The sequence below is a fragment of the Pecten maximus genome, chromosome 2, assembly GCF_902652985.1.
Source record: "Pecten maximus chromosome 2, xPecMax1.1, whole genome shotgun sequence".
In the NCBI taxonomy this organism is placed as follows: domain Eukaryota; kingdom Metazoa; phylum Mollusca; class Bivalvia; order Pectinida; family Pectinidae; genus Pecten; species Pecten maximus.
Genome location: NC_047016.1, coordinates 32,789,933 through 32,802,814, shown reverse-complemented (window position 1 = coordinate 32,802,814; position 12,882 = coordinate 32,789,933). Strand labels below are relative to the sequence as shown.

Sequence of the window (12,882 nt, the reverse complement as noted above, 5' to 3'; positions counted from 1 at the left end):
TCCATTTCATTTCATGGATTAATGCATTTTTTGGCAAAAAAACTTCACGTACCCATATGAAATGCCTATGATATGTTGACAAAGCAATACCAGTGACAAATATACTTAAATCATCATTCTTGTTTCATATCTCATGAAATCCAGGTGAGCGATACAGGCCCTCTGGGCCTCTTGTTTAATATTAACAAAACTTGGCAGTGTTTGCTGTCAACACGTTGTCCTATCTTTTAGAAGTAAATTAAAGTCCTGATTCATGATTTTTGAAGATCCAACATGCCATGATGAACATTTTATCTGTCAATCCCATGATAAATACTGATTTTACTTAATTTTCTGAGCATGTTTCACAGCAAAAATGAATTGGGTGACAAGAAAAAAAAAGTAAGAATATATAAGAAAAAAAAAACCCTGATGATTTTTGTTTTAACAACTTTTACATAATGAAATAGAATCTACTCTTTCTCCGAAATACTTAAAAACTATGTTCCCTTGTATGCTGATGTGCATTTTACTATCACTCTTGATAATTATATGCTGGCCATCAAAAGAATGTATTATTTCATTATTTAACAACTTTTTTGTAAAGTAATTTTGACCTTGACATAGGCATAAAAAGTAAATTTCAAATCATGCAATGATGAGTATTTTTATCTGTCAATCCCATGACAAATAGTGATTTTACTTTCTAGTATTCTGAGCATGTTTCAACAAATATTTGCCATTTTCACACAAAATTAGATGTCTGATGTTTGGTAATTTCATCTCGGCTAATATTGCATCACTTTTTTTATCAAAAACACAAGTTGCGTCTCTGTCAGAAATAGACGAACTTCACGAGAGAGAAATATATGATGCAAGTTAGAAGAAAGTGATGATTTTCTTACTAGTAATAAGGAAATGTATATGTAGTGATTTTCTGATGTTAAATGGCCATTTTAGCTTTGTTTCTCAAAGAATTGTACTTCATAATGATAACAAGTGCACACTTGAATGACAAGTTGACTCTTTTTTAATATTAACAAAACTTGGCAGTGTTTGCTGTCAACACGTTGTCCTATCTTTTAGAAGTAAATTAAATTCCTGATTCATGATTTTTGAAGATCCAAACATGCCATGATGAACATTTTATCTGTCAATCCCATGATAAATACTGATTTTACTTAATTTTCTGAGCATGTTTCACAGCAAAAATGAATTGGATGACAAGAAAAAAAAGTAAGAATATATAAGAAAAAAAAGCCTCTGATGATTTTTGTTTTAACAACTTTTACATAATGAAATAGAATCTACTCTTTCTCCGAAATACTTAAAAACTATGTTCCCTTGTATGCTGATGTGCATTGTAATATCACTCTTGATAATTGTATGCTGGCCATCAAAAGAAATTATTTTTTCACTATTTATCAACATTTTGTAAAAGTAATTTTGACCTTGACATTGGCATATAAAACTCATATTTCAAATCATGCAATGATGATCATTTCATCTGTCAATCCCATGATAAATAGTGATTTTATCAAATGTTTTCTGAGCATGACTTGTATGAATTCATCAGATATACTTGTGAAGTTCTTGTACACCTACAAACATTTATACTGTTCGATTTAAGTGTATTTTGTTCTGAACATGTATACAAGTTGATATTATGTATTACAGGTGTGGTGGTGATTGACGATGCCCCAGAGGTGACCATTGATGATCCTAATTTCCTGTTTGACAGTAATGAGGGTTTTCAGGAGGTTACTTCCAAAAAGGCATTTAAGAGCAAACAGAAAGCTCAACAGGAGGCAGAACTTAGACAGAAACTTGTGGAAAGCAAGAAGTCTGCTGCAAAGGTAGATTATTGATGGACATATTAAACTTGGTGGAAACCTAATTGATCACTAATTAATTGAAAGTCATGTCAGCATTTTGAATGCAATATTTTTCGATTATCATTTTTGCATGTCAGGCTTTTGAAATATTTGGTATGATTTATATGTTAACATGCTTATTGATTGTACCTATAGGTTGTTGCAAAGCCAAAGGGTGTTGGTCAGATTAATGAAAAACCAAGACATGGTAGTAAAAGCAAGCTGCCCCCACGTCTGGCCAGACAACGGGAACAACGTGAGAGAGAAAAAACAAAGCCATTTGACATGAAGATAGAAAACTGGGACAATGAACTTGCCAACAACATCCCTGCTCCTGCTGCTGATGCCATGGATCAAACATCAACAGATGTCAAAAGTGAGTCCATAACCCTCCATCCACTTTCATTTAGTATGTGTGTTGACTGTGATGATGCAAATTTATTTACCAATTCCATGTCAGATCTACGTTACATTTTGTTTTATACAGAGCTGCATTATGTTATTTCCATGTGTGTATGAAGGAAATATTAATATTTGTGTTAAGTGTTAAATTTAAGAAATGTGCTAGATTTATTTTGCAGTGATTTTGCAGAAGCTAATAACAGTGTCTTATATGTTGCCTTTGACATTTCAGATGCCATTGAGCAGGTGAACAGTGTAGCAGTAGGGTCCCCTGCCACTATGCAGCCCATGCATGTGTCCATGACGCACGTATCGGCCCCTATTCCCCCTGTCAGTGCCTGGGTGTCCAAACCCATCAGCTATGCTGCTGTCACTGGTGCCCAGGTGTCTGCTGCCACGGCGGAGAATAAGTTTGACAAGGGGGATCAACATGATAGTGGAATTGATGTTAGTGACCAACCTAATTCTGCAGGCTCTTCAACTAGAAGCTCCCCAAGTGCAGAAAATAAATTGAAGATAGATAAGGTGAAGAAGATCATTAAAGCAGGACCCCTTTTTTCAGAGATAAAATGAATTTAAGAAAATTTAACTCAGTTTATTTCCCCCCCCACCCATTGATTTCGGTCCCTTTAATTTGAAATTGCCAAATGTTGTCTGTGAAAGAAGCCGCTGTTGTGTTGGCTGTTTTTATTTTTGTTTGATAAGTGTTGTCTTGTAGCCTTGTTTTTTTAATTTTGTCACCCATTTCTTCAATAAAAAGTAAATTGGAATCCCGTAATCAAAATCGAAGTAAGAAATCAATTTTTTTCTGCACTTTTGGTTTACAAGTCCAAACGAGCCATTTGTGGTGGTTGGAACTATGCTTTTGCTTTTATCTAATCTTTAATGCTTTTGATCCACTACACTTAATTTCTCTTGTGTTACTATCATCACTTGCTTTTTCCAGTGCACGTTTTAATAATGAGCAGTGTTTTGACAGTGATTGCACTATTTACCAATTCTTTGTTTGGCTTGAAATAATCAGAACTATATCTTCTATAATTCAAAAATTCATCTTTCTCATAATAAATCAAACTTATCTTGTTTTCATCATAATATCATAGATCTGTCTACCTGAAGTGTAGAAATAGAACTTGATATTGTGAAAAGGCTTATTGTCCTTAATTGCTTGCTAGTTTTCTGTTTTTTGTGTGTGTGATAAATACAATAATAAAACTCTAAAATACATGTCTTGTATTAAATAGAAATTATTTGACTAGTTTTGATATTGTATAACATGAAATTTCCAATGATACACTTTCATTTGTGGATTTTGTGGCTTATTTTATATGCAGATATTTGTTTCCATGTACCTGTAATGGCTTAATGCAGAAGTTTGTCAACAAAATGATTGGTTTAATATTAAAATTTTGAAAGGTACCCACCAAAACATGTTTTATGTCACATAATAATGATATACATAATTATGAAACTTGGATGGTATTCATCTTTTAACATTTTATTCTTTTTATCAAAAATATTAATGATCGTTATTTAAAATTGATCAAATGAAAATACTAAAAGGAAATAAGAATAACTGTTGGCTCTGAAAGAGAGTTCCTGTTTATTTGATTTTAATGTGCTAATCAATCACTCTTGCAGACTGAGAATAAGATGCCTGTTATAGCAGTTGATATGAAGTCAAATGATGCCCCCAAACCACAAAGGCAACCAAAGGTAAAGACCAGGACGATAGTCCCTTCAGGCATTGTAGATTTTTAATATGCGATATTAAAATATTGTAATCAATGGGCTATTGACAGATTATTGGGCAATTTGGACATTAATATGATTTTATTCAACAGAAATGTGTTATATATTGATATATTTCATAGTGATTGTTCAAGTAACAAATTTACCAAACTCACAAATTCTGTTTTGTGTTGGTAGATGTTTTACTGTGTAGCTCTTAAGTTCATCTAACAAGGATGAAATAAAGGTTCTACAAATATGTGCTTGTAGGTGACACGCAGTGAAAAAGTCAGTGTGAAGGAAACAATGGACAAACCTGATTCAAAAGTAGTGAAAAAACCTGAAATACCTAAAGAAAAATCACGAAGCACAACCTCCATGGAGAAACCAGAACCAATTCAACTACCAAGCTTTCCATTTGGAAAGGTAAATGCATGGGTATTCAAGTCATTGTTTATCTTTATCCATCATTGGGTAAGGGTAGTAACAAGCCATGCACAATACAAGATATCTCCATTCGTCGGGGATTCACTTTCATGTTCAATTATAATTTATACCATATTACAGTGAAAGTCCCCCCCCCCCCCCCCCCCCCCCCCCCTTTAAATTTTGGTAAATGTCAATAATGTCAAGCAGAATCACAAGGTGATATTTACCTCTTTTTGTGACTGCAGTATTTCTATGCAAGTTCTATAAACTTAGATTTTTTCCAAATTTTCATATATTAATCAAATGTAAATGTCTGTTGTTTTTTGAATTTGAAGGGTGATGATGCAAGTGAGATAAAGCTGGACTTTGTATATGATGATGCACTTGCAAAGTTCCCTGAGAAGGTGGAGCCAGAGAAGGATATAGACTTGGTTGAGCCCAACATCTCTGTGGTGGCCATGTCTATCGCCAGTACCACAGTTAACACACAATCCATGGACACCACCTGTCCCACATCTCCTGCAGCACAGGATCTGAATGAGAAAATTGCATCCGTCAAAACGTTCTGGGACCATGTGGATCATATGTCTCCCGGAATGGTCATGTTTGAGCAGGGGTAAGATTCTAAACTTAGTATTGGTAATAAGTATTATGTAGTATTGGTAATAGGTATTTTAAATATCAATGGCAACCCAACAAGCATTGCTTTTAAGTATATCAGATAAACTTCTTGTGTTAATTTCAAAATAACAATTGCCAGTGTCAAAAAGTTATGTAAAGTATGGCAATAGAGGAAATTAAAGAAAATGACGAGTGTTTCTGTTAAGTGCAGCAGGTCAATTTTGGTTTCCTAATAAACGATGGCAGTTGTATGATGATTGTATTTGAATTTAATTTTTTCCACAGCATGAATACGTCTGGCCTTGTGAGTGCAGTGTCAACAGCATCAGAGACTGTGTCAGTGTCCGACTCCTTCAGCTCCTTTCCACCCGACATGGACACTGGTGTGTTAGTGAGCAATGACGCAGGCCTCGACCTCGACCCTGTTTCCAGAGGAGATGACAACAACAGTAGCCTAGCAACCAGTTTGTCGCCTCGTGAGGATGGACTCTCCTACAGCTCTAATTCTGTTGAGGTCAGCGCTACCCTAGGGGACAACGGAAAGGCTAACGAACAAAGCAATGTTTGCAAAGTAAGACCAGAGTTGCAGTGTATAATGTTGTTTGTTCATCTGTGATTCTGTAAGCATGAACTCTGCAAGTGGTTTTATTTGCTTATCATACTTTGATTCACTTGTACATCTATCATACTAAGATGTACAATTGAACATCAGTGCATAGATGTGTACATAAACTTCCTTTAGAGTAGTCATTTTACCTTTCTTGTTCATAATGATATATTTTGTGTTGTGGTTATCGTAGAATTGCTTTGTTTTCTATGTGAAATGTTAAGTGTTGGATATTTTAAGTTTGATTATGAGCTGTAAAGTGTACTTGCCATAAAAAGAACAAGAAATATATGATGAATTATTACATCCAATAATAAAACCAAACTTTGTTTACAGGTGAAGCCACAACAGTTGCAGGCATCTCTTGGTGGAGACAGCAGTAGTGGCAGTAGTAGTGTGTTGAGTAACCCCTCAAGTGTACCTAGTCCGCCAACATTGCAGCCGATTCTACCTACGGCTTCTCAACAGACCTACCAAGCCTTCCAAATAGGAACTTCGCAGCTGATCACCCCAGAACCAAGGGTAATTATTTTGGAAATATTGAGTCTAGATTTATTATAGATTTGTAGGGATCTCAAAACATTGACCTGTCCCACAAGCAAAATACGAGTCTAGAACTATATAATATATTGTATATTAAAAATATTTGTTTTTAAACAAAATTTCAAGTAAGCATGGAACAAAAAAAATTAGTTACACGGGTAGAGATAGACACTTACAGCTAACCATATCTAAAATTTGTATTTGAATTCAATCTTTTTTGGCTACACAGGTACAAAACCAACCCAGCTTTGGAGGTTATGGTTTGAACCAACAGCAACCTCAACTGGGACAAACATTCTCCCAGCAGAGCTTGTTTATGCCGACCACACCCACCCAGTTAGATTCGTACCAACTTCCCCCGCTGTCTGCCTACACACACAGGAACCAGCCAGCTCAGCATCAGCCACAGCACCAACCTCAGGCTGCATTCGGGCAGAACCCCACCCCTCAGAATACTATTATGGTATCGTCAGCAACCTCTTCTCTCATGTCCACCAGTATCAAACCACCACAAAATGCATATGGTGAGTAGATAAAACTAAGTTTTGTTTGAAATAATATTCAACCCAATCCTTTGGCAAGGCACACACTTTATTGCTCCTTGATGGCTATTGCTCCTTGATGGCATGTCTCTTATGTTAGTGAAGTAGTCATCAAATACTACAAGGTGACCCCACCTCAAAATGACCCTGACTGTTGCCCAATTTGTCTGGGATTCTTTAAGAAATTAATGTGGTCAAATGTTTATCTTCAAAATTCAGCCTGTTTTGGCTTGAACACAAGATGATGAAAAATGAAAATTTCTATAACCAAAATGTCAAGATTCTAGTAAAGGACATGGCCTAAAATACACAATACTACAATTTCAGGAACAACACTGCAGAAGAATATGGGACCTAGTTCACTTCAGTTTGGACAGCAAGGCCTGAGTAGTAATCTGCTACAACCATCACAGCAGATCTCCTTTTTCCAGTATGATCCCAACCAGCCATTTGGTACCAATCAGTTTCTAGGCAACACACAGACTGCTCAGAATGTGAACACCTCACAGATTCTTGGCTCCCAGCTTGTACAGCCCAGGTAGTTATAGTCTTGTCACAATGATTATGTGTTTAAAATGTTAACTTGCCATTGAACCAACAGAAATCTTGAGGTTAAAAATGTTATAGGAAGTCATATTTATTTGCTTGTTCTTATTGGCATAACAAATGCCCAAAGTTAAATATTTAACATTTATTACTGCAGAGCTGCTGTTCAGAATGTACCACAAGTACAAGGATCATCCTCATTTTATCAGCAACCACAACAGAACATGCAACAGACAAGTTTCTTCTCAACACAGCCAGGTTCCAATAACATGCAGGTAACAAATAATTATATTCTCCAATTCAAATAGTTTTTCCTACACAATGATTTAAAGTAATACCTGTGTGTATTACAGTGGCCCTGTCGTATCAAGAAAAGGCAAGACACTTTACTACCCTAATTGCTCTGGATGGCATATGATGGGCCTCCGAAATGTTGTTAAGTGTGTAGTCACCAAGTACTACAAGGAGACCCTGGCTGTTCATTGGGCGCTAAACCCAGCAAAAAAGAATGCATGCATATGTATTGGTGGTATTGATATTATTCTGAATCGAAAAGGACTTCCAGAATGTTGGTGATGTACCAAGGGTTTAATACACTGTTTTGGTTGAACTACAATTAAAGTTGAAATTGTAGAAATTGCTAAAAAAATAAAACTAAAATAAAACAACAACAAAAAAACAACATATTTTGGCAGGGCAGATTATCTATGCAGAATATGTCTAACAATTCTGATGTAATGTATTTAACAATTCTGATGTAATGTATTGCTGACATGTCCCTTTTTTATCTGTAGCACCTAGGCAATGGTAACAGAAAGAGTGGTGGTGAGCTGATGTTCCAGGCCTGTATTCTACAGGGTGCTCTACAGCAGGCAGCTGCAGCTGGTGGACAAACTGCTGCACAGTTCTTTGGAAACCAGTCAGCAGCAGCAGCTGCTGCAGGGCCTGGTCTTAACCTATCACTGCAGCCTTCAGGCGGAGCTCAGCCACCCATGGGTGTGGCCACAGCTCAGCCCTCCAGTGGCTCAAAGCTGTCACAATTCAACCCCTCACAACAGCAGCAGCCACAACAGGGCTCGCCACAAAGCACTCCGGTAAATATTTGGATAAATCAACATATGATATAATTATCGGCTGGTTGGGGACATGTATTGCTACATATGTATGCTTGTTTTCTTCATGATTAGTAACATAATTGCTACCTCTAACTGATAGAAATCTAAGGATTGATTAAAATACTTTTACCTGATTATTTAGAGCCTTGCACACAAAGAATGTAATACAAATTGATCTGTGTTTTAGCTGAAGTCTCCCCCACAAACCTTGGGTCAGAATAGCTTTGGTGTTGCTCCTTCCTCTGCATCTCAGCAGCAGAATCAGGGATCTAAGCTTTTTAACCTTAGTCAACTTCAGACTCCAAACGCTAACCAGAGATTCAACAATGTGAGCTTCAACAACAACTTGCATAACAATATGTCAAATATTTCCACCAACATGGCCAACATGTCAAACATGAAACAGTTTGGAGGTCAGAAGTTTAACCAACCTTTCATTGGACAGCCACTCCAATCTGCAGGTAATACATATCATAATCTTTTACTATTCATTAAATGATTTAGAATGCTTGCCCTGTTTGCATTTGTGCACTGTTAATTACTAGATTAACTTCAGATTTACAAATCAAGTAATTTAAAGAGAAGAAAAAACTTACTATATCAATTGCAAGTTACAAGGACAGTTCAGCCACACTAATAGCCATTATCCAGTTGTTGCAATGCAACAATAGGCAAGATCATGTACGTCTGATTGAATATTTTCAAATGTTTCCGGCCTTTTCAATTTCAAATGTGCATCTAACCAATGCGATTTCCTAATCTTTGCCAAACATGGAAGTGTATTGTGGATAAACAATAGTTTAAGAGTGAATTATATCTTGATTACAGGCCCAATGGTGAGATCTCCTATGATGGTGAATAACTTCAGACCAAGTGCACCCCCAGCTCCTGCCACGTTTCCTAACCCCATCCAGCGACCTGGAGGGGTCCAGATTCCTGGCAGTCCTCGACAACAGCGTCCCCCCCAGGTAGTACCCCCAGCAAGCACTGGTGCGGTCTCTGGATCTGGGGGAAACAACACCATAAAAGCCTTACAGGCTAAACAGAGACAGGAACTTCTTGCACATGCACAGAATTTCCTCAACCCACAGAACAAACCCAGCATTAAGCTGAAGGCAGAGGCTTCTATTAACGACAGTAAGAGTCCCCCACAACCTGCTGCATCTATTGGGGCAGTGCCCGTGCCCAGCCCAAACCCAACAAGCACGAAGAAAGCAGATGAGAAGGGCACTGAAAAGAAGTAAAGAGTTGCCTTTAAGTAATCCCGAAGAGATGTACTTAGCAACTACGTTTTTTTATCATGAAGTACTGAATTTTTATTTATACTATTATCATTAACTCGTGTTTTAGTATTTAGACTTGTTTTGTGATAATCTGTTGTTTGAACAGCTATGAGATGGCACATGGACATTTTACATTTGGATTTGGGAAAAAAAAACTTTCTTGTGACATAAACATTGAAGTAATATGAAACAAAGGAAAGACAGATGTTGATGAAGTCGGAAATAGTGTGGACAGGAACTAGCAACGGAAACGGAAAAGGAAGACTGTTTATTCATGGACATTTATTGTGACATGGATGATTGAGGAAGGATTGACGTGTTCACACAATTATCTGTTGTCCTTTGGGCACCTTGTGTGCCGGGCAACACTGATGATCATCCATGCTTCTGTGATGTACAGTAGATATGAACATGTATACATGCACCTATGGGGTAATCATTAGGTTCTCAAAACGAATATTGCCATATGTCAAGTATTATTGTATTATTTATTTATTATATTTATCTGTTTTCCAACAGGGAAACAGATTAGAATTGAATATTTTTATTTTCTTCGACGCTAGTCGTAGATTGTACAGTAACAGGCCAAGACTGCCTCAACAATTTTACATGTATACATACTATGTTGATACTGGTGTACCCCATAGGTGACATAGCTAGGGAGTTTACATACTTTTATTTTACCGTGTAGTAAGTGCTGTAATCTCGCCCCTTGCCATGTAAACAAAAATGGATCTGACATGTTCTGCATAATATGCATGCGTTGGGAAATGGTACTTAGCATTTCAAGTCACTTGTAAATTAGCATGTATGCACACAAAGCATGAGATTGGTTAGGCACCACGTCAGCAGTTGAGGAGTGAAGGGCTAGAAAAGGAAGAGCTAGTTCTGTAGAAAGTTGAACTTCTTGGTCAGGTAATGTGTACAAGAGTGTGACCAAAGAAAAGTTAGGCGTCCATTTTCTATTTATAATTCAGATAATAACTGAATAGACTTCAAGCCTAGTAAAGGCTGAGTACACAGGTACAGGAGATTTTGACATTTAGTTGAAGAATTAAATGAACACAAAACTTTTGAGTTGTGATTTTAACATTTCTAGCTCAATATTTTAAGTGAAAAGAGGAGATGAGGAAATGGAGGAACATTAATAAAATAAAATATAAAGATTTGTGAATGATGAATCTTAAAAAAGCTACCAAAACACCAAATTTTTGCCTCTGAATTACCAAAATGGCGAACAAGTTTGGAGATTGTTTTAATTTAGGGTGTGGTAGTGTTGCATGGTATCTTGGGATAAAGATATGGTGGTTACTGTGAGATGCCCCTATCGCCAGTCTGTCTGTGCTGCTATTGCCCCAGTAGCCTGGCAGATATGGTGAGAACTCATTTACATGTTATTAATATATAAAACTTCCAGCGTTACTTGTGGGACTATGCCCCAGTCCCTGGGTGACGATTGGGCCATTCTTACCTTGTTAGTGTGACATGGGTGTGGTCACCATGGCTGCCCACCATGTGACTATACCCTGTCAAGCACTTGACTGTGTATCATTTTTTCATGGTTAGTATTCTTTATAGATACCCCACCCCTTTTTTCACACGGTTCTTAATTTAAGAGAAAAGACTGATGTCGTTTGCTAGTTTGATATTTAGGTAGATGAGGATATACATGTGAAGAACTGGATTTTTTTTTAAATTCAAAGTCATTGTGGTTGATTCTGTGGAATTGCACAAGTTGATGTGAAAACGGTTTGGATAGATTACATAATGATAATATCCCGACTCGTTTGGTTTTTGTGTTGCAATACTTGTGTGTGTAGAGGGAGGTATGTAAAAGTATTGAGTTGGTTGTAAACAGGATGGGTGCATGTGTATTGTATGTACATGCATGTGCTGGTGTGATATTTTAACAGAATTGTGAGTGGTGGTCTCTTCGTACTCCCGAATGGGATGAGGAGATGTCATTGTGCGAAGGTGATTGACAGACAAGGTGCTAAAGCATGTCATGTCGGTTGTCTTAAAACATCCATCAACTTTCTACTCATTTATATACCACAGATTTTATGTTCAGTTTCTATTTGCCTCCAAAGTCATCTGTATGTAGCTCTGAACAAAATAAAGAGCGCTCTGATGTAACCAAGACTTGGACTTTTTTTGTTCACACTTTATGTGTACAACCAAAATGCTGATTATAAAATGTCAGGTGGCTGTTGAGGTCCGGAGTCTCTTGTTAGTTGTAAGATAGGGATATTAAGTGGTTAAATCATGTACATGTATAGGAGATAGCACAATGAGGTCAAAGAAACATGGCATCCTGTGATAACCCAACAAAATGTTTTGGGCAACATAGATACCGTAATGCATTACTTTTTCTGGTAACTGTTGGAAAACAAGCAAATATTTATCTATTGAAGATGATACAACATTGACAGTGTTTATATATTGGTTCCACTAAAATAAATGAAATAGCAACCCTGGATATATACATGCATCTAAATAATGCCAATATAATTATTTTATCACAGCATCCTAAATTGATCACAATTAAAACTGAAAGTTCCATACAGAGTAGAGGCAGAGCAAAAGAGGATGCAATTACTTGTCTAATTTTAAATTCAAAAGCCCAAACCTTTTGAGGGTAGTAATAATGTAAATATATGGATCATGATTATGTGACATGGGTTCACCTAAATGAGGCAGTGTGTCACAAACCAAGTCTGTCGCTCTGATCCACATTGTGACCTTTGATCTGCATCAAAGACATACTTCAGAACTACTCTGATAGAGTCTATGCGCATGAAATATATGTATTTTCTTTTAGATTCAGTTTTCATACAGTATGACCCCAATACATCTATATGCAGATTAAATGTGTAATATTTTCTTTTAAAATACAATTTACTGGATACAAGGTTAAATTATTTCAAATTCTTCTCTTGAACTAAGTGATGGATATCACTCGTTTATGACTGGTATCATCTTTAGGTGATGAGGATTAAACTACCAACTGGGGTCGAGGGGTAGGTCACTCTGATCCACATTTGGCTATATTGCGAACTTCTTTAGTTGACATAATGAACCGAAGTTGATTAGAATTACACAAAGAGTCAACTGACCAAAGGTCAAGGTCAAATTTTGTATATTTTCACTGGTGAAATGTTGTGACATAAGCAAAGTTTATCAGAACTCAATAAGGAGTTACCTGACCAA

At 36.7% G+C, this 12,882-nt stretch overlaps 1 protein-coding gene across 6 annotated transcripts in view; it reads left to right on the top strand.

The window, feature by feature from the left end:
• Positions 1-11,808, top strand: part of LOC117321830 (protein PRRC2C-like) — a 30,805-nt gene extending 18,997 nt beyond the window's left edge. For 2 of the 6 annotated variants that reach the window (XM_033876416.1, XM_033876417.1), the window contains exons 25-38: positions 1,657-1,835; positions 2,010-2,229; positions 2,488-2,780; positions 3,897-3,971; positions 4,257-4,412; positions 4,751-5,031; positions 5,322-5,607; positions 5,980-6,165; positions 6,416-6,710; positions 7,056-7,266; positions 7,432-7,549; positions 8,069-8,368; positions 8,577-8,850; positions 9,218-9,776. In XM_033876416.1, coding sequence (XP_033732307.1) covers positions 1,657-1,835; positions 2,010-2,229; positions 2,488-2,780; positions 3,897-3,971; positions 4,257-4,412; positions 4,751-5,031; positions 5,322-5,607; positions 5,980-6,165; positions 6,416-6,710; positions 7,056-7,266; positions 7,432-7,549; positions 8,069-8,368; positions 8,577-8,850; positions 9,218-9,633 — 3,290 coding nt within the window. In that variant the 3' untranslated portion in view covers positions 9,634-9,776. Of the gene's footprint in view, positions 1-1,656; positions 1,836-2,009; positions 2,230-2,487; positions 2,781-3,896; positions 3,972-4,256; positions 4,413-4,750; positions 5,032-5,321; positions 5,608-5,979; positions 6,166-6,415; positions 6,711-7,055; positions 7,267-7,431; positions 7,550-8,068; positions 8,369-8,576; positions 8,851-9,217 lie in introns of all 6 variants that reach the window. The other 4 variants (XM_033876415.1, XM_033876420.1, XM_033876419.1 and 1 more) reach the window with 4 other exon arrangements.
• The last annotated feature ends 1,074 nt before the right edge of the window (positions 11,809-12,882 follow it).